Source organism: Martes martes, assembly GCF_963455335.1.
Source record: "Martes martes genome assembly, chromosome: 5".
Classification (NCBI taxonomy): domain Eukaryota; kingdom Metazoa; phylum Chordata; class Mammalia; order Carnivora; family Mustelidae; genus Martes; species Martes martes.
The window spans coordinates 61,490,982-61,511,862 of NC_137892.1; the positions used below are offsets into that span (position 1 = coordinate 61,490,982).

Here is a 20,881-nt window from a genome sequence, read left to right on the forward strand (position 1 = left end):
CATACTAGTTTTTTTGTTTTTGTTTTAAGATTTCATTTATTGATTTGAGAGAGAAAGCACATGTATGTATGAACCAGGTGGGGAGAGAAGAGGCAGAGGCAGAGGGAGAAGTAGGCTCCTCACTGAGCAGGAAGCCCAACACAGCTCTTGTTCCCAGGACCCTGAGATCCTCACTGAGCTGGGAGCCTGAAGTGGGGCTCAATTCCAGGACCCTGTGATATCACCCGAGCTGAAGACAGACGCTTCACCCACTGAGCCACCCAGGCGCCCCTAGGGTCATACTAGTTTTTGTAGTCCTTAAGGAAGATACATTTAAGTCTTATTTTTTCCTAAAATGCTGTTAACTAGTTTTCTGTTCCCTACAGATGTACTTTTATGTATGGAAATGGTAGATTTAGGGTGGGAAGGGGACCAGCGGTCCTCTAGTTCAGCTCAGTCATTTTTTATAGACAAGCTGTAATCCAGAGGAGCAACATGGCTTACTCAAGGTTAGAGCTTCTGTGTCACAGAGAAGTGAATCTGAGTCCCTTCTAAACCTCAGTTCTCTACTAGTCTCTGGTGACTCCATGGGCAATACAGTTTGAACTCTTTTTTACCTCATAACCTGTGTTTTTTTAGTTTTAGATTGTGGGTCATTGTTGATTTTATGAACGGCTGTATCTGTTAGGCTATCTGGCCAATACGGCCAATATGGGAGCTCAGGTGCTCCCGAGCCACTCTGTGTGTTCACATCCCAGCCTAGTCCTTTACTAACTATGGGACTTCGTTGATTTACATGGACTCTCCATTTTTCTCATCTGTAAAGTGGGTATAGTGGTGGCACCCCTCGTATGGGATTGCCTGGAAATTAAAGGTACAAGAACAACACGGTAAAGATAACTATAGTCCTTATTCTCCTTTGAGCTCAACGCCGGAACAGTCACCTCAGCTCCTTTTAGACGATGGTCTTCTTTTGCAGCCTGGCGCTATGTGGGAGCCGTCGGAGGCTTCATCTTCATAGGCATCCAACTCATCCTGCTCGTGGAGTTCGCACATAAATGGAACAAGAACTGGTATGTGCATTTTGGAGGAAGCTTCCAAGTGAACTCGCCTGCTGCTCAGAGAAACTGCCCACGGACTGTGTTGACAGAGGCTCTGCCTGCTTATGCCTCAGACAGCTGGCCTACACTTTCCCTTCACTCCTGCTCTTTGAACATTTTCATTCACTCCTCTCCCATGCTGTTTTTCTCTCCTTTCTCTCTTTTCTCCCTTTCCTTCTTCCATTTCATTTTCCTTCCCTTTTTGGCTTTTTCCCATGCGCTGTTGTTCCCAGGCTCTGAGTGGGCTGGCACTTCTCAACCCTGGCTTCCTGGTTGGGGTGGTGGGTGCCTGAAAACTTGGGCAGGCTTTATTGTAGGCTTTCGTCCTTAAGAGATTTAAAAAAAGAAAAAAAAAAGTGGTTTGGAGCTGAAAATACACTCTCTGCAAAGAATATGATAGTTGTTTACTTAAATTTTTATTGGATCTTTCTCAACCTGCCTAAGAGTGTAAGGATCCCTTTATTAGGAAGGTCTGTTGTGCTGCCTTAGAGAGCCATCCTGAATTAAAAAATGTAGAGTTCTTCTAACTGCCTTGAACATGGGATTCACATCCTAGGATAAAGTGGGAAATGCCAAACTATTAATAGCTACTTTTATTTCTATTTATTTTATTGCTGAACCACATCGAGGGAAGGGCAGCTAGATGAGGGTCAGCCCCTTGAGTGCTAAGGCTGGCTGGGCTCTCTTTGTGACTCCAGGCAAGGCACTTGGCTTCTCGTTGTCTTACTTTGCTTATAAAATACAAATGGAGGGGCGCCTGGGTCACTCAGTCAGTTAAGCACCTGACTTCGGCTCAGGTCATGATCTCAGGGTCCTGGGATGGAAAGTATGAGCATCAGGTTCCCTGCTCAGCAAGGAGTCTGCTTCTCCTTCGCCCCCTGCCCTGTGTGCCCCCCCACCCCCATGCTTTCTCTCAAATAAATAAATGAAATCTTTTAAAAATACATGAATGAAAATACCTGTTGTACCTAATAAGACTTTTGTTATTTTGTAGATTTTCACATGTATTGTGTTATTTTATACTGTTTTAGAAAAAAGGCAAAAAGTAATGAATGAATTTGAAATTTATTTTTTATCTTGGACAAAAACACGTGGTCTGAATTCTTTGATAATCCTTTTTTTTTTTTTTTTAAGATTTTATGTATTTATTGGATACAGAGAGAAAGAGAGAACACAAGCAGGGAGAGCGGCAGAGGGAGAGGGAAAAACAGGCTCCCTGCTGGGAGGACCCCGGAATCATGACCTGAGCCAAAGGCAGACGCTGAACCAACTGAACCACCCAGGCGCCCCTGAAAGTACTTTTCATTCTGATTACATTCCTCAGCTTGGTAGTAGTAGTAGTAGTTTCATTTTGATTTTGGTTTTGTTTCTTTGGAGAACAAATCAAGAGGTGCATAAGTGAAAGGCTAGTGTTACCATTTTTTAATTTGGTAAATATTGGAGTAAGTACTCAAATACTTATAGTTTTTTAAAAAATTTTACAGCACATTGAATAGTCACATAGATAGCACTACAGATATTTATTTTGTCTAATAAAAAGTCATCCAAAATTTTTCGTAAAATTTTCATGTGTATACTTCAAAATATTGAACTTTTAAAAATAATAATTTCAATACTGAGTGCCTGATATGCCCATTAAGTAGTATGTTCTCTTGAGAATACTTGTGCTTCTTCAGCTCTGATTTGACTGTTTTGATTGATTCTAAAGCCATTTTCAGAGACTAATTATTGATGCCAAGTTTTAACAGGCATTTTGGAAGGGTTAGGCTGCTGTAAAAACCTTCCAGAAACCACTCAATAAGAATGGCTTAAGAGCTTTGCGACAAATGATGTTGCTGTTGTCTCGGTGTTGAGGCTAATATCCCAACAAAATCCCTATTGTCAACATATTCATAGCTGATTTGTCTGCCTAAAATTAGAATTAAGCTAGAAAACTATTTTCAGGTAAATTAATTTACTAGTTTTTGAAGGGCGTTGTTTTTTAACAAAGACTGTTGCCTACAGGGTTAGTCTAGAAAATACAATACATCAGTCCTAATGGAACAACCAAAGTACTTTTTCTTTCCTTTTCTTCTCTGTTTTCTTTTCTTTTCTTTCTTTTTTTTTTTTTTTTTAAAGATTTTCTCTATTTGTTTGTCAGAGAGAAAGAGCACAACCAGAGGGAGCAGCAGGCAGAGGGAAAGGGAGGAGCAGCTTCCCCACTGAGCAAGGAGCCTGACATGGGATTCGATCCCAGGACCCTGGGATCATGACCTGAGCCGAAAGCAGATGCTTGACTGACTGAGCCACCCAAGCATCCCTTTCTTCTCTCTCTCTCTCTCTCTTTTTTTTTTTTAACATTTTATTTATTTACTTGACAGTGAGAGAGGGAACACAAGCAGGGGGAGTGGGAGAGGGAGAAGCGGGCCTCCCACTGAGCAGGATGCTGGACGCGGGGCTTGATCCCAGGTTCCCGGGATCACAACTGGAGCCAAAGGCAGAGGCTTAATGACTGAGCCACCCAGGGCCCCCCTTTCTTCTCTTTTCAATAAACATCTTGAGAAGGAAAAGATCTCGGTGCTAATAGGCCAGAGGCCCTGGGCCCAGAAACCAGGAGACTCCCAAGTGTTCATGTCCCCACTCCTCTAGTTCGCTGTTTCTTTTTAGGTGTATTACTTGGCCTCTCTGTCCTCAGTTTTCATACCTGCAGAATGATATGGTCGCATTAGATGTTTAATGTGTTTTTCCCTTTCTACCTCAAATTTTGTGATTTGAAATGACAACTCTATCAAAAATGAAATCGCAAAAAGTAGAAGGTACATTCAAAGACCCATCTTCTAAATGTGCTAGATCTGTTATTTCCATTGTTGTTGGGTCCTACCGAGTCCCAAGCCCAAGGGCAGCTGACTCTCCCAACCTGGCACCCGCATGTTATGTTGTGCACTCTGCCCGTTGTCTGGTCCTTTTCTCATCTCCTTCCAAGTGCTTCTTCCCATTTAGCATTTACTCACATTTTGGGGGGGGTTTAAGTATGTGCCAGACCGTGTGGTAGGCACGGAGAGTATAAAGATAAATAAGTCATGGCACCTATGTGGGACGTCTGCCAGAGCAAGCTGTCACCGAGGAGGAAGTCACGAGTCTGAAGCTGCAGGAGTGGCGGCCATTCTGCTACCTTTGCTGCACAAAGTTATGGTTTAACGGTTGATAGTCCTCACACCAGTATTCATTAAGCACATATTATCTGCCAGTCACTCAACAGCAGGAGAAGAGCAGAGAACACAGTGATGTCCTGATCCATGGAGCTTACCTCCTCCTGTTGGGGAGGGCAGGGGCATGGGAAGAACATCAGTTTATGATCAAACAGATAAGGAAGTAACAGGCTCAGTGGTAGAAAAGACTGGAGGGAAAGAAAGCAGGTTGTGGGCTTTGGGGAGAGCAGGGCAGGGAAAGGCTTCCCAATCAGGTGTGAGGGAGACAACCGTGACCAGATGGAAGGGGGAGAGATGGAGGCAGGACTCTGCTGGGCCCAGGCCCAGTGTGTTGAGGGGCAAATGGGCATCCTCTGTGCTGCGCCCCCTAGTGCTGAGGGGTGGGCACCAGAGGTGAGATAGGAGAGGGCATTGGTTCAGATCATGTCAGGCTTCTGGGGCCCTTGTGTGAGATGGGAGGGCATCACTGGGGTTTGAAACAAGAAGAACATGATATGATGTACATTTTAATTCCAGAAAAGATTAGAGGAGGATAGAGTTGCAAGTAAGCAGGCCTGACTGTAGCTCGAACAATGATGGCAGCAGTTAGGTTCTGGTATGTTCCAGAGTTGGAACTCATAGACTTTGCTGCTGGTGATGAGGATGTGGGGAGGAGGGAGCTAGGAGAGGAAGATTGCAGTCAGGAGTTGTTTCCTTTTTGTAAAAAATTTCTCTTCTCAGGGTGCCTGGGTGGCTCAGTTGGTTAAGTGTCTGTCTCCTGGTTTCAGCTCCAGGTCATGATCTCAGGGTCGTGGGATTGAGCCCTAGCTCGGGCTCTGCACCCAGGGCACTCTGCTTGTCCCTCTCCTTTTGCTCCTCCCCCTGTTTGCGTGTGCTCTCTCTCTCTCAAATAAATAAATAAAATCTTTAAAAAAAGTCCTTCATACACTAAAAACAGCCCAAAAGACCAGTGGAGAAACAGTCTCACCCCACCCACATACTGGTCAGCTGTGTTCACCTTTTTCTACACGATGCATTCTGTTTCTCTGTCACTGATTACCATTTGGCTTTTAGAATTTTATTTTTCATAAGTCTCATTTTCTGTCATTTCCTCTGTGTGCCTTTTATGTTAGATTGATTCTGTCGTCATTGAGCACCTGGCTTGGTTTCAGGAATATGATGGTCATTATCATTTCTCTCTGTCCCCCTTGTTTGTCTCTGGCTGCAATAACTTTTTCATAATTAAAACATTTAGCTGAGTTGCCTGAATGCATTCCAGTTTTGTGAAAACATGAAGCAAATTGCTCTCTCTGTGAAGGTTTGTTGGAACGTAGTTACAGTGGGGCCGTTCAATCGTAAGGCGGACAACATTGATTCACTCCGTGCTCTCTCTTGTTCTGTCCTCTTTATTTTGTGGTTTTGAACACTTTTTTTGTCATTGTTCTGAAGAATTTCTAGAGATTATTAAACCACCACTTATTTCTTCCTTCCCTTTATTAATATGTATATAAACTAGAAAGCAAATTAATCTCTGGAAGTTTCTTATTGTAAATCCTGTTACAATTTTTACTCGTTTCCAGGCTGATTTTATTCTCTTCACGCTCTCCCTCCATCCTACATGGCATTGTTTTCGAGAAGCAGTAGATGCCTCTTTGCAGCAGAGGGATGAAAGGGCTGAGGTCAGCCAGTCTTTCTGTGAGTGAGGTTGACTCGCTGCTTCTCTCCCTAAAGTAGTAAGAGGCAGTGCACGTCCGGGCTCTGTGTTGAGCGGGGAAAATGTGAAGAGAACCCCATCTAGGAGCCACTTGTTTTTGAGACTTGCCAAAGCCCACCCAGGGTAATTCCTATTCAGAACGGGGAGGGTAGAGTCAAGTCTGTGGACGTGCATTGTAGTTGATGAACACACATAAAAACAGAATGTTTTCATGTTTAGAAAACATTCTGAGCCTGATCTAAAACATTTTTGCATATTTACCTATATCTTCTGGATTTACTGGAGCATAATTGTGGCAAAAGAATAGGTCTTCTGGACAGTTGGGTTTATTTTGGCCTGCGGCCTGAGAGCACTGTGAGTGCCTGAGGGGTGGTAAGTGTGGTCAAGAGAATGGGGGCTGCATTGACTTGTCTTCTCTCCCCTCTGTCTCACCCACTTGTGGAGAAACAGGACTGCAGGCACGGCTACCAACAAGCTGTGGTACGCAGCTCTGGCCCTCGTGACACTCATCATGTACTCCGTTGCCACTGGAGGCCTGATTTTGATGGCGGTGTTTTACACACAGAAAGATGGCTGCCTGGAAAACAAAATTCTCCTGGGGCTGAATGGGGGCCTGTGTCTGCTCATTTCAGCAGTAGCCATCTCGCCCTGCGTCCAAAATCGTAAGCACGTTTTTTTCCCCTTCCCCCTTATTTGTATTTTGTTGTGTCTAAATTTGAGCAAAACCTCATGTTTTTGTGTTTTTAAACTATGGTCATTCCTTAAGTTACTGTGGATGGGTCAGCCATAGGAAGGGTGGGACACACTTGGGCTGAATGTGATAGCTGGCACGCCTCGGGTCAAGAAAGATCTGAATGTGGTGAAGCCAATCAACAGGAAGAGAGATGTTACCATTATTATTATTTTTTAAAGATTTTATTTATTTATTTATTTATTTATTTGGGAGGAAGAGAGACAGGGATAGTGACAGAGAGCACAAGCAGGGGGAGTGGGAGAGAGAGAAGCAGGGAGCCTGCTGAGCAGGGAGTGTGACATGAGCCTTGATCCCATCATGATCTGAGCTGTAGATGCTTAAACCAAATGGGCCACCCAGGTGCTCCAGATGTTACCATTATTAAATAATGTACTACAGGGAGCCTTTAAGTGGAGGATGCCTTGAGTGTGTATTAAGTTCTTCCCTATAATCCCCGTGTAAAACTTGAATGAGAAGACTCCAGAAGGAGCTCTTTCTGGGCTCATCTTTCACCCAAGGCCTCTGGGTCAGAAATTGGGAACCATGTGGTGTAGGAGTCAGGAAACAAAATCCAGTCTGGCTGAGCCAGCAGCCAGCCCCGTGAGCTAACCTTCCTCAGACCCAAATCCTTTCTTAGTGAAGCCAACAGAAACCTGTAAACCTTCCTAGCTCAAGGTTGTTTCAAAGGCAAATGGAAGAGGGGCGCCTGGCTGGCTCAGTAGAGCATGTGACTCTTGATCTCAGGGTCATGAGTTTGAGCCCCATGTTGGGCTAGAGCTTACTTAAAAACAAACAAAAACCCACAAAGGCAAAAAGGAAGAGATACTGGGATTTGAAAATGCTTTAGAAAGTATAGGCCTGAGTTGTCTTTTATAAACAACTTCTGATATCTTAGACCAGAATACCATCTTTGGTTGTAGAAAGAAGTATTCATGGTCTAATTTTCTTGAAGGTATCTTACTCTACAGGAGATGAAATGCAAGTGATATCCAGGTTTTTAATAGGAAAAGGGAAAGGTGGCCAATAATGTATAGCCCCTCGAGTCATTTCTAAAATGGTGATCTAAAAAGTGAACTAGTCTTAGGGTGCCTGGCTGGCTCCATCCCGATTGGAAGAGCGTATGACACTCGATCTTAGGGTCATGAGTTCAAGTCTCACGTTTGGTATAGAGATTAAGGAATTTAATAAATAAACTTAAAAAAGAAGTGAACTAGTATTGAATAATTTAAAGGTTTTCTGGTACATTATTGAAAATGAGAGTCCTAATCTCCCAGTCCCTTTAACTGATCAGTTAAGAATTTCCTAAAACATACTAGTGTTCAGATTAAACTACCATTTGGGTTAAGTTCTACTTTTTAAAATAGTTATACTTTGAAATATTTAGTTTAATGCCATTAGTTGCTGAAGTGAGTCTTATTCCCGTGTCAAAGAGCAGCATTATAAAAGTCTATTTCTAGGGGTGCCTGGGTGGCTCAGTCATTGAGCATCTGCCTTCAGCTCAGATCGTGATCCCAGGATCTTGGGATCGAGCCTTGCATTGGATTCCCTGCTCAGCGGGAAGCCTGCTTCTCCCTCTCCTGCTTACGTTCCCTCTCTCGCCGTCTCTCTTTCAAATAAATAAATAAAATCTTTAAAAAAAAAAAAAGATTACTTCTATACTTTCATTGGTTAGTACAGTTTATCTTATTTATTTAATTTTAAAAAAGATTTTATTTGTTTGTTTGTTTATTTGAGAGAGAGACGGTGAGAGAGGGAACATAATCAGGAGTGGGAGAGGGAGAAGCAGGCTTCCCGCCGAGCAGGGAATCCAATGCAAGGCTTGATCCCAAGACCCTAAGCTCATGACCTGAGCCGAAGGTAGACACTTAACTGCCTGAGCCACTCAGGCACCCCTGGTTAGTAAAATTTAACAATTAAAACTTGAAACAAATTTAATCAGAGGGAAGACTGGATGAACTGAATCCTTTCATGCAGGCAGGTGGTTAAAAATTCCACCCAAAAATGATACATCCTTTTCGTCATATCCTGGTAACTCTGAATGATTGAAACACCTCGTTTAATTTAAATATTATAGCATGTTAAAGCTCTTCTCTCAAATACTGCTGAGTCCCAGTGCCTTCTTCTTTGACCTGAACTGGTATTCCCGAAGGCTTTTTGTTTTTTTGTCTATTGACAAGTTGAGGTTTTTCCACTGCCATGGACTTTAAGTGTCTGATGGCCTTGTAGAATCTAGAATCCATGCCCTGTGACATGTTTCCCATTTACCTCACTAAGCTACATGGTCTCACCGATAATGATGGTGATTTTCTTCTGAGGTCTTAAGATTTGAGAACTAGTGTCCATGAACTTCAGGAGGACCAGGCAGTATGTTTAATTCAGTTATTATTAGAGTGATGTGGCAGTAGAGGGCTGCAGAACCTGCGTCTCCAAAACAACATAGTCAGGCTTCGTGGATAATTCTGCCCCTTTCCCTGCCTTTTTAGTGTTGTTTGTAAAATAACATTATTGACCTTTTCCTTCCTTCAAAGATGGGGGTCTTGGTTTGAGGAACATCATTTGGGGGTGGGGACCTCGTTTTCTTAGGCTTTCTTATTTTTGAAATTTTAGACACTGTGTTAAAATCCGACCCTCTGATTTTTCCAGGACAGCCCCATTCCGGGTTACTGCAGTCAGGGCTCATAAGCTGCTACGTGACGTATCTCACTTTCTCGGCTCTGTCCAGCAAACCCGTAGAAGTAGGTAAGCCAGCCCGCCTTCTTAGGGAGCATGTGCTTACGGTACAGATGTTTTCATTGTGGAGGAAGGAATTTGAGCTGTTGTTCAGAATGTTGAAGGTGCAATAAATCGAATGGATGATCTAAATTTTTCACTAGATAAAGTCTTTAACGTGGGATACGAAAATGAAAATTTCTTCTCCTGAGTCTTCCCGCTGTGTAGGGAAGACAGGAACAAAGATGGGCTGTTGAGTTTGCTTTGGGGCCTAATCTGCGTTTTCCCACTCTGTGTTTTCAAGGAACATTACTGTATTTTGCTTATTTTGTGGTGTTTTTTTGTTTGTTGTTAATTTACTTTTCTTCAGGTGGTCATCTCTCTGACTGTAAGAGAGAGTGGGAGGGGGAAGTAGGAGACAAGATTTGAGCCCAGCTCTAACAGTGGCTGACTTGAACCACTCTTCTTAAATGCTGTTTATTTATAGAGACAATAGAACATGCATGAACTTGGGAGTCAGACTGCCTGGGTTTATAGCTTTCTTCTGCCACTTCAGTAACTTGTAGAAGGTTATTTACTTCTCTCTGCCTAGATACCTTGTCTTTAAAATAAGGATTTTAATTATTATTTTATCAAGGTAATTAAATAAGATTCCTATTTTATAGGGTGGTTTTAAAGAATTCAGTGAGTGTGTATGTGTGTATATGGTCCTGGCATGTTGTAGGTACTATCTGTGAGTTAGCTATTGTTACTGGAGAGTGGTTGTAAATATTATTTGAGAACTAGAAGAGCCCTGTGGTATTATAAATTGTTAATGTATGAGCCCCTTGTCAGTAAAACACCAAAAGACCATTTTTTAAAAAAGATTTTATTTATTTATTTGACAGACAAAGATCACAGGCAGGTAGAGAGGCAGGCAGAGAGAGAGGGGGAAGCAGGCTCCCCACTGAGCAGAGAGTCCAATGTGGGGCTCGATCCCAGGACCCTGAGATCATGACCTGAGCTGAACTCAGGTGCCCCAAAAGACCATTTTTTATTTTGATTTCTGAACTCATTGTATTTCATTATCTATATCAGTTTTGTGATAAACGTATATATAAATGTATACACACGTATATACACAGAAGTATTTATAAATGTGTGTATGTTTGGGTACATTTGATCTTTTTTTTTTTTTTTAAGATTTTATTTATTTATTTGACAGACAGAGATCACAAGTAGTCAGAGAGGCAGGCAGAGAGAGAGGAGGAAGCAGGCTCCCCGCGGAGCAGAGAGCCCGATGCGGCGATGCGGGGCTTGATCCTGAGATGGTGACCTGAGCCGGAGGCAGAGGCTTTAACCCACTGCGCCACCCAGGCGCCCCACATTTGATCTTTTATAAATCAAGTTAAATTGCTATCTTTTCTCTAGAATAGAAAATTGAAGTTGTTTTCCTTTTTTAAATGTGGGAAGTAAATGTAAAGATCATCTTTAAGGTTTTACATACATGTATTGTGTGTATGAGTCTTGTCTTTAGAGCTTTTTATAGTGCAAAGTGGTACAATTGTAGGTCTTATATTAAGTATAGTCTATCCTAGATTTAATTCTTTTTTAAAATAGCTCTATCTTGACTCTAAGTTTATTTGTCTAGCTTCTTTAAGAATTTCTTTTACAGCTATTAATTTTTGGTTTTAATATAGTGAGGTTTTTGGTTAGAGTGTTTTTCTCTTAAATGGCAGGTATCACTTACAAACAGAAAACTTACTTGTAGTTTCAGGCGGTACTACTTAAAAAGAAAAGTTCATATTTTGGTCAGTTAAAAAATTTTTTTTTCCCTTTGGCTTAAGAATAAAGATTCCTTACACCACAGCACAGTTATTTTTGCTGTCTCAAATGTGAGTGCCAGTAATAATTGTAGTCCATCTTCTAATACTCAGAATGTGCATGTTTGTAAAATGGTTTTTATTTTTATTTATTTATTTAGGGAGGTGGGAAAGGGAGAGAGAGAATCTCAAGCAGGCTCCAGTCCCAGCAGGGAGCCTGTTGCATGGGGCTTGATCTCCCAACCTGGGGATCCTGACCTGAACCGAAATCAAGAGTTGGATTACTTGGGGCGCCTAGGTGGCTCGGCTCAGTTGGTTAAGCAGCTGCCTTCGGCTCAGGTCATGATCCCAGGGTCCTGGGATCAAGTCTAGTATTGGGCTCCTTGCTCAGCAGGGAGCCTGGTTCTCCCTCTCCCTCTGCCTACCTCTCCCCTGCTTGTGCACACATGCTCTCTCTCTCTCAAATAAATAAATAAAATCTTAAAAAAAAAAAAAAAAAGAGTTGGATGCTTAACCAACTGAGCTACCCAGGCACCCTACCTCTTGAAACTTTTAAGAAATCTAGAAAACATCAGGATATTCACACGCTATTTTTTTAACCCTTTTTTTTTTTTTAAGATTTTAAAAATTTGTCAGAGAGAGAGAGAGAGCACAAGTGGGGAGAGCAGCAGGAAGAGGGAGCAGCAGGCTTCCTGCTGAGCAGGGAGTCCGATGTGGGGCTTGATCCCCAGAATCCTGGGATCATGACCTGAGCTGAAGGCAGACACTTGACCGACTAAGCCACCCAGGTGTCCCTAAACCTTTTTTTTTTTCTTTAAAGACATTTTATTTTTAAGTAATCTCTGTACCCAGTGTGGGGCTTGAACTCAGAACTCTGAGATCCAGAGTTGCGTGCTCCTCTGACTGAGCCTGCCAGGCACCCCAGGATGTGTTTGTGTGTAGCACTTATTTTTACTTTTATTTCTTTAAAAGTAGGCTCCATGCCCAACATGAGGCTTAACCTCATGACCCTGAGATCAAGAGTCACATGTTCTACCGACCATGCCAGCCAGGCGACCCACACACACTAATTTTACCCCACCTTTGCATAGGTAATTTTATTCTCTTCTGTGGATGTCAGCAATTTCATAGACTGTAATTTGAAACACTCAGGAAGTACATACCTGGTATTGTCACATTTCTTTACATCATGATTCAGTAACTGTTAACCAGTTATACCTATTCAATACACTGAACAAAACGATGTGTTTGTTCTGTTCCCTTGTAAACAAGGCTTTTGTGCACAGTAGTAACAAATGGAATTAACGCATCCTGCAGTATAATTGAGGAAAGAACTTCTTTTTAAATAACTCTTCTGTTTATAAATAAACTGATTTTTTTAGCACTGTAGACTTAGCACATTTACAGTCCTGATCAATAAAAAGAAACAAGACATACATATATATATTTAAAGAAAATGTAGAGAGACAGCATCTGGCTGGCTCAGTTGGCAGAGCATGTGACTCTTGAGCTCCGGGTTGTGAGTTCAAGCCCTGAGTTGGGTATAAAGATTACTTAAAAATAAAATCCTTTTTTTTTTTCTTTTAAATTTTTATTTGCCTGTTCGAGACGGAGAGTGAGGAGAGAGAGAACACGAGCAGGGCGGAGGGGCGTTGAGGAGAGGGAGAAGCTGACTCAGGGCCAGGCCTCTGGGTATGGAAGCCTGATAACCCAACCTAGGATTAGGGTTAGGGCCTAGAGGCATGGCAGCCCTGATCTGCGGGGGCAAAGGCAGGCTCCACTGGGAGCTGAGTGGAGGGCGCGGGTCAGGGGGCCCGTCGTATTCCGGGTTTGTGGCCCCACTGAGTAAGGAGCCTGATGTGGGGCTCAATGCTGGGACTCCAGGATCATGACCTGAGCCCAACGCAGACACTTAACCCACTGAGCCACCCAGGCACCACCTTAAAAATAAAATCTTACAAAAAGAATAAAAGAAAGAAAATGTAGAGAAAGGGACCACTGTGGGAGACCCTTCCTGGGAAAGGAGGTAAAAAGTAAGCAAAGGATAATAGGATCGTGACCATCCTATTACTGACAGTAAAGGGACTTCGCGTCTGGCTGTAGCTTTAGACCAGGTGGCTGTTGCAGTCAGTACATATTTGGTGACTGAGTAGCCTCAACATGCTTCTGGAGAGGACAGACACGGGGGAAACTCAACAATGTGTGTATACTACTTCTATTCAGAGCCTGCTAAGTCAACTGAAAAATGGATCTCGTTTTACTTTTTACTATTGTTTGAAGAGTACTGAAAAGAGGAGACTCACTCTTACTACATCATGGCGCGGAGGAACCCTTTGGCCCTCCACTGGAATCTGAGGGTCTTATTTGAAGAGGCTGCTTAGGTGGGAGGGGATGCTTTTTTTTTTTTTTTTTTAAGATTTTATCTGTTTATCTGAGAGAGAGAGCACAAGCAGGGGGAGCATCAGGCAGAGGGAGAAGCAGGCTCTCCCACGACCCTGGGATCATGACCTGAGCCGAAGGCAGACGCTCAGCCGACTGAGCCACTATGTCCCAGGGCGTGCTTTGAAATAGCAGCAATCTAGTCTGAGTTCAGTGGGACTGTAGAGTAGGAGTTTGCAATAAGAAGACTTCACTCTTCTAAGCTACCTGAATTTTCCCCAAATGAATGTGTCTGTGAGCTACAACAGGCTTTTCTAATGAACTCTGATTGCTTTGTCTTTTCCTTCTAAGCTCTAGATGAGCACGGGAAGAATGTGACGATCTGTGTGCCAGAGTTTGGTCAGGACCTGTACAGAGACGAAAACTTGGTTACTGGACTGGGTACCACTCTCCTGTTCTTGTGCATCTTATATTCATGGTAAGCCTTAGGAGATACTGGAGGTCACCTTTGCAGACTTTGATATTTTGGAGGAAAATTTAAGTAAGCTTTAGCAACGGCGAAGTAGCAAAACAAATCCCAGCCGAGGAAGACGCAAAGTAGATTGAACTAAAAAGTGTGTGTCACAGCATCGAACCTCAGTGTTTGGACTTCATTTTCCTTACTTGTATTTGTGCGGGTAACTATAATAGATCTATAGTACATTGCAAGCCTTGAGGAAAGGGTTGAATATTTGTTGCTAAAGCATTATTGGAGGGCAAGGGATTACAAAGTGGGGAAGAAATGGTTTGTGCCAAAACGTTTTGGCAGCTTTCTAATCCATGGGAAATACCATTTGTTCTGCTGCTGATGGAAGGAGTACAAAGCAGTACATACACAGTCATTTTGTGCTTGGCCCAAAAAGACAGGAAATGTCCCCTTTCTTTTATGCTGAAACCCAGAACGCCGTTAAAGCGGGCTATATTTCATGTGCTTGTTCGTGGTGGGGTCGGTGCCCCCTTTATTTAGAATATTTAAAAGATTGCCCAGGGGAGAAAAGTAACGGATAGAAATTACTGATTCTGAGTACACATTTCACTGATAATGAAGCTTCCCCTCGGCAGTGACCTTTTCACGTTGAGGTTTTACTTCTGTGTTTTATGTTTTATTTGTTAGGTTTCAATGTATAAAAATTTCAACTTGTCATGGGTGCATTATGGACTTCTCTGGTGGAAACTGAAGAATCCTGGTGGTGCTAGCTTATGTAAATAAAATGTCTTTCTGTGAATGCTGGTATTTTCTCTTACAGCTCCCACACTCCCTCCTGTTCGAAAGGGACCTACAGACAGACATTTTGGAGACAGGGGAACTGGGTTTTTAGAGTACTTGTTGAGTCACATGTTAGGCCACGAAAGTCCCTGCTTGTGTTGCAATGGTTGTCCCACGGAAGGTTCTATAACACTGGTCTTCATCCTGTCACCCACAGAGTGACAGATTGTCCTTGCAGCGGAAAGGACCACATTGACCACGTCTGGCCTTTCATTTCTATTAATTCCATAGTTGTTCACTCTGTACCTACTCTACCCAAAGCAGTGGATGGGATTCGGGCCCAAGTCAGTGAATGTTGTCAGGAAAACCATAAAGCCACCCAAATGTTGAATGCTGATTTCCAGCTCTTCTTTTTCTGAGTAAGCTCTTCCTTCCTGAGTCTGTTTTAGTGGGCTTTGGAGGGGAAGAAATAGCAGCAGCATGGCTAATTTCATCATTTATCCCTCGGGGTTTTTTCTGTATTGGCATGTAAGAAATACTGCAGATTATGTGAGGCAAAAGTAGATTACTAATGAGTAATTACCACTGACTCCCCGTATCGCACAAGGGCTCCCGGAGCTATGAGGTTCCTGGAGGGCTCCCCCTGTGCGGATACTGATTTCCGTCTCCTCCTTCCAGCAGGCACCACGGTGTCACAGTTTAATTACCAGCATTTGGTAACGTCTGTTGTTGGCATTTACACAGATTCCAAGTAGCTACGGTCGGCTTTGAAAATTGTTATCTTTTGGGAATATCAAACCAGTTCTACCAGCCTCCACCGAAAGAGGTGAGGTTTTCTTTCTCATCTCTCACTCAAGAGTGGCAGTGAAAATCTGACAGGGTGAAAATTCCGTGCTGCAAAGTAACACCACGTGGCAGGTCTGTCAGCCCATGAAGTAGAATCACTGCCATCTTTCCACTGAGGGATTTATAGCAAATCGCAGCCCTGTTTTATCCAAGCAGCAAACGCTTTTTCTCATGTGTGATTAGGCATTCAGCAGCCCACAAAAACAGACCATTTTATTCTGTCAAATATCTGTAGAGGTTTTTTTAGTGATATAAAAACAAACAAGAGACATGGTACCTCACCATAAAACAGTGGTGATTTTTTTCTATATATGTAGATACAACTATGTATTTTTAATATATGTTTTTAAAGATTTTATTTATTTATTTGAGAGAGAGCATGTGTGCATAAGCAGGGGAGCAGTAGGCAGAGGGAGAGGGAGAAGCAGGCTCCTCACTGAGCAAGGAGCCCAATGCTGAACTCGATCCCAGGACCCTGGGATTATGACCTGAGCCGAAGGCAGACGCTTAACTAACTGAGCCACCCAGGTGCCCCATCCTTTTAAAAAAAAAATTTTTTTTTTTAAGGGATATCTAGAATTCTTTTTTCTTCTCTCTTTTTTTTAAGATTTCTTTTTTTTAATTCTTTTTTTTTTTAAGATTTTATTTATTTATTTGACAGAGATCACAAGTAGGCAGAGAAGCAGGCAGAGAGAGAGGAGGAAGCAGGCTCCCTGCTGAGCAGAGAGCCCAATGCGGGGCTCGATCCCAGAATCCTGGGATCATGACCTGAGCTGAAGACAGAGGCTTTAACCCACTGAGCCACCCAGGTGCCCCTAAGATTTCATTTTTTAAGTGACCTCTACACCTGATACGGGGTTGATCTCACAACCCCCAGATGAAGAGTTGTATGCTCTTCTGACTGAGTCAGCTGTCCACCCCAGGAATATCTAGAATTCGTGAGAGAAATTGTAGGAAGCCTAAAGACTGCATAGGGTGAACATTACATGTTGTTACCGAAGGTCCCAAGGTTGCTTATGTTTGGGGTTAACTTTTTTGTAAGCTCCTAGAAGGCTTACTGCGCTGTATCCTCATCCTCTTCTTTAGGGGACTCTCATGCTGGCCTCCGCACTCAGTTTCTGTTCTCTGTCCCAAGTCCTGCTTCTGGGACACTCACTCTGAGTATGTTTTATCTTTGCTGTCTTAGCTTGAAGGAACGGCTCAACCTATACCTACTCCCTGGCTTTTTAGCTGAGGTCACTCTTTCTCTAGACGCCCCTTCTGTTTTCCCCAGGCATTACTGCTATGAAGAAGTATCACAGCTTGGGATTCCCTAATGGCCTTTGTATAGGTCCATCCCCCTGACATACCCTTAGGTCCCAGCCTCCACTAAACTATTCCTTAATTCCCTCCTTGGTCTTTAGATTTTGATTGAAATTGTTATTTTATTGGCTTCAAGTTCACACCGTCCAGCCAGGCAGGATCCTGGAGTCAGTGAGGGAGCCTCAGTTCCCTCATTGTACATCAAAAGGAAACTGAAGAGCATAGAGCCCATTTCTGTGATTCTCTACTCCTAGTCTCAGGGACCCTCTCCTTGAGTCTCCTGTGCTAGGGTGCTGGGAGAGAGGCAGGTTCAAAGTAGTTTTTCCCCCTGGGATTGTTTGGAGTAAGGTCTTTCACTGAGGTTCAACAATAAGCTGGGTGCCTTGCCTCATTTTATTATTAGAAGGTATTTGTGCTATAAAATGGCCCCGGCTATTTCAGTTTTAACCATGCTTATGAGAAAAATAATTATTTATTATTTAAATGTTTAGGAATTTGAATTTGAAATGAGAAAAACTGAGAATTCTTATTAAATGTGAAACGACTTGCTAATTCAAAATGAAACATTCATGGCAATAAGGCCAACCGTGTAGAAGTAAGTACATGGTTGATAAGAGAATTGGAGAGAAGATTGGCTTAAACCAAGAAGAGTTGGCAAATCATGGTGTCTGTTCTTTTGGTGCGTTCTGTGTCTGCTACCTTTATTTAAGAAAGGAGGACAAGTTAAGGAAAAAAAATGAAGGAGGAATATACAAGCTTTATTTTGAGAATCCTGCTGCTTCCTCACCTACCAGCTAGAAATCTTCCTGGCTGTACATTAGGGGCATGGCCAGGCCTCCCTACTCAGTTCACATAGGACTGTCATCTCCTTTGGGAGCTGTGAGTCACCAGTTATACTGTGCATTGGGGACATAACTGAACTTCACACAAAGGGTGGGACTAGTCATGAGATCTCCCGAGGGCCCTGTAAGTTTGTCAGGGAGCAGAATCCGTGGTCTCCCAACAGGAAAGTCTGGACCTGTTCTCTAGAGATTTTCTTTGATCTAGGAGAGTTTGGCCAATTCCAAAAGCAGCTGAAGCAGGTGCAGAGGGCCACCTGCATTTTAAGTCATCTGCCAATACAGAAGAGGCCCTGGGCATGGCAGTGATGGTGGGGGGATGGGCAGAGGGGAGATAATTTTTTTGTTTTCGAAATAGCTGCAAGGCACTGCTGGATTCTTGTGAGTGGGGGCTAGAGATAGTCAACGGGCTATGACTTGTCTGTACAGTGAAGCCCCGTCCCAACCAAATGCGGTCATTGTCCTTCCGCGCCCCACAAGAAGCAGTGGGTGAAAGTTGCTCGTGCCTTAGCCGTGGAAGGGAAGAGCTTCTGCATAATCCAGGGGTTGTTGTTTAGCAACGTGTCTTGCACGCACCAAACAGAGGGGTCTGAGTAATAGAGTGCAGACAATGAGAATTTCCTAAGCTTTTAAGGAGTTTGGAAAAACAGTGTGTCCTTGTTAATTCCAAGAAGAGTATTTTATGGGTGAAGGCCATGACTGAATTATAATAGTATTTTATAATGGCATCTTACTTGTAGAAGTTCTCTGTCATTAATGATGAACTGAATGCGGGTATTTATTTGTTTTTAAAACTAAATTCAGTGAATTAATATATAGTGTGTTATTAGTTTCAGAGGTAGAGGTCAATGATTCATCAGTCATATATAATATAACCCAATGCTCATTACATTACACACCCTCCTTCTTGCCCATTACCCGGTTACCCCGTCCCCCCACCAACTTCCCCTCCAGCAGCCCTCAGTTTGTTTCCTAGAGTTAAGAGTTTCTTATTGTTTATCTCCCTCTCTGGTTTCGTCCCGTTTTATTTTTCCTTCCCTTCCCCTATGATCCTCTGTTTTGTTTCTTAAATTCCAGTAGTGAGTGAGATCATATGATAATTGTCTTCTCTGATTTATTTTGCTTAGCAGAATACGCTCTAGTTTCATCCACATTGTTGCAAATGGCAAGATCCCGCTCTTTTTGATTGCTGAGTAATTGAATATAGGTATTTAGAAAAAAGAACAAAAGCTTCCCCATTCAGTGTTCTCTGATGATGGAAGTAAGTTGGCAGAGGTGCCAGAATCAAAAGCTTTGTTGTTCTTGAAACCACTTTATTCCAAAGAATTTACAAAAGTACAGTATTTATTCTAATGCTTTTAAAGAAAGAATACCATCCTTTAGGTGAAAATTGCAAAAAAATTGATCTCTTTCTAAAAAGTTACATTTTCCTCCACAGAAATGATACACTATTAAATCATAATTCACATGCAGAAAATACAGCTTGCTCTTACATGCAGGAGCGAGGGGAATGTGTTTCTTGGGTGTACTGCCATCGGAAAGTATCTCTAAAATTCCTCTGACAAGACTTGAAGTCAGGAAGTGGAAGCGGTTGGGCCTCGATCAGCATCCATCTGTTTCGTGCAGAAGTGAAAGTGATGCTATTGGACTTGAGTGGCCCACAAAAGAAGCAGTGTGCTTGGATCCCAGAGGACCTTTTTGTGAGGAAGGCTTTTTATTGTTTATTTGCATTTCATTGATCTCTTCTGTCTTTGAGAAGGAGGATGAGAATGAGCAGAAAAGGCAGTGTTGCCTCATGGGGTTTATTTGGTTGAAATGAGTCTGCTAATTCCTGCTTCTCCGGTGGCCACACCCCCACCTATCCCCAGGCTGGCACAGAGGACGCAAGAGGTTAGGGACTGTTGTCTTTTTCACTGAGTCCCCAGGGCTTGGAACAGGGCCTGACACATGGCAGGCCTTCAGTAAATATTTGCTAAATGAACTTACAGAGTTAGCTGGAACCCTGAGTATTATATATATTTCTGTTTGCTTAAAATGTTCCCTTTTTCCCCCCAGAAGAAATACCTCTTTCACCCCTGTAAGCCAGATTTTATAATATTTTACTCTCTGGGTATAGGGAGAGTGAGGGGAAGAATTTTTTTTTTTTTCCTAATCATACTGATAGCTAGTCTGTTGAATTTCCAAACAGAAAACCTTGTTCTGCCAAAGGCTGATTATCATAGTAAATAACTGTGACCTTTACTTTCCATGCCTTTGCCTTTTTGGTTTTAAAGCCATCTCTGGGTTCTTTCATTGGTTTTTGATCCCTTCTAAGTGAGACTAATCAAAAGTTGTGGAAAGATAAAATAGAAATCAGAAAATCATTTTGGCTTGGTATTTGAGGGAGGAGAGGTGAAAATCAAGATAATAGGACCAAAAGATACCTTATCTCTTTATTGACAAACTTCTCTTGCTTAAAATGATCTAATGCAATCTGTGTAAAAAGACAACTGTAGAATTGGTCGGTCAGTTTTGGAGTAAAGCGAAATATTGAAATAGACAATTCTTTTTAAGGAGCCAGAGCTGGAGGACACCGTGAGCCTCTCATGAGAGCACTGGCCAGGGGGCTCTGCCCTTCCTCGGATGGGATATAATATGTGTGTTTGTTTCTTAGCTTGACATCAACGACAAGGTCAAGTTCTGATGCTCTGCAGGGGCGATACGCGGCTCCAGAATTGGAAGTAAGTTCATTTCCCTCCCTTGCCCTGCTTCATCTCAGAAGACCCATTTTTCAGGAAGGCTCTTTCTGTGTGTTTGTGTCTTTATTGATCTGCATTCCATGATCCCATTTTTCTCCTCAGGAAAGAACACAATTTTTGTACAGAAAAAAATAATGTAGAGACGATGGGATTAAAATGAATCTTTGATTTTCATCCAACAGAATCAACCTCTAGTGTGGCCTTGCTCCCCCTCTCCAATCCGAGGCCTGGGTTGCTTTGTTGGGCTGCTCTCTGCGTTTTCCTCCTGTCATAATGGAGTGTGTGTGTGTGTGTGTGTGTGTGTGTGTGTGTGTGTGTTAACTTCTA

General features: G+C 42.6%; 1 protein-coding gene across 2 annotated transcripts in view; it reads left to right on the forward strand.

Moving 5' to 3' along the window:
- The window catches only part of SERINC5 (serine incorporator 5), a 97,263-nt gene that overhangs the window by 70,799 nt on the left and 5,583 nt on the right, over nt 1-20,881 (forward strand). The window contains exons 5-9 of one of the 2 annotated variants that reach the window (XM_080804707.1): nt 959-1,052; nt 6,411-6,622; nt 9,337-9,432; nt 13,935-14,061; nt 20,470-20,536. In XM_080804707.1, the coding sequence (XP_080660833.1) occupies nt 959-1,052; nt 6,411-6,622; nt 9,337-9,432; nt 13,935-14,061; nt 20,470-20,536 (596 nt within the window). The remainder of the gene's footprint in view (nt 1-958; nt 1,053-6,410; nt 6,623-9,336; nt 9,433-13,934; nt 14,062-20,469; nt 20,537-20,881) is intronic. The other variant, XM_080804708.1, reaches the window with a different exon arrangement.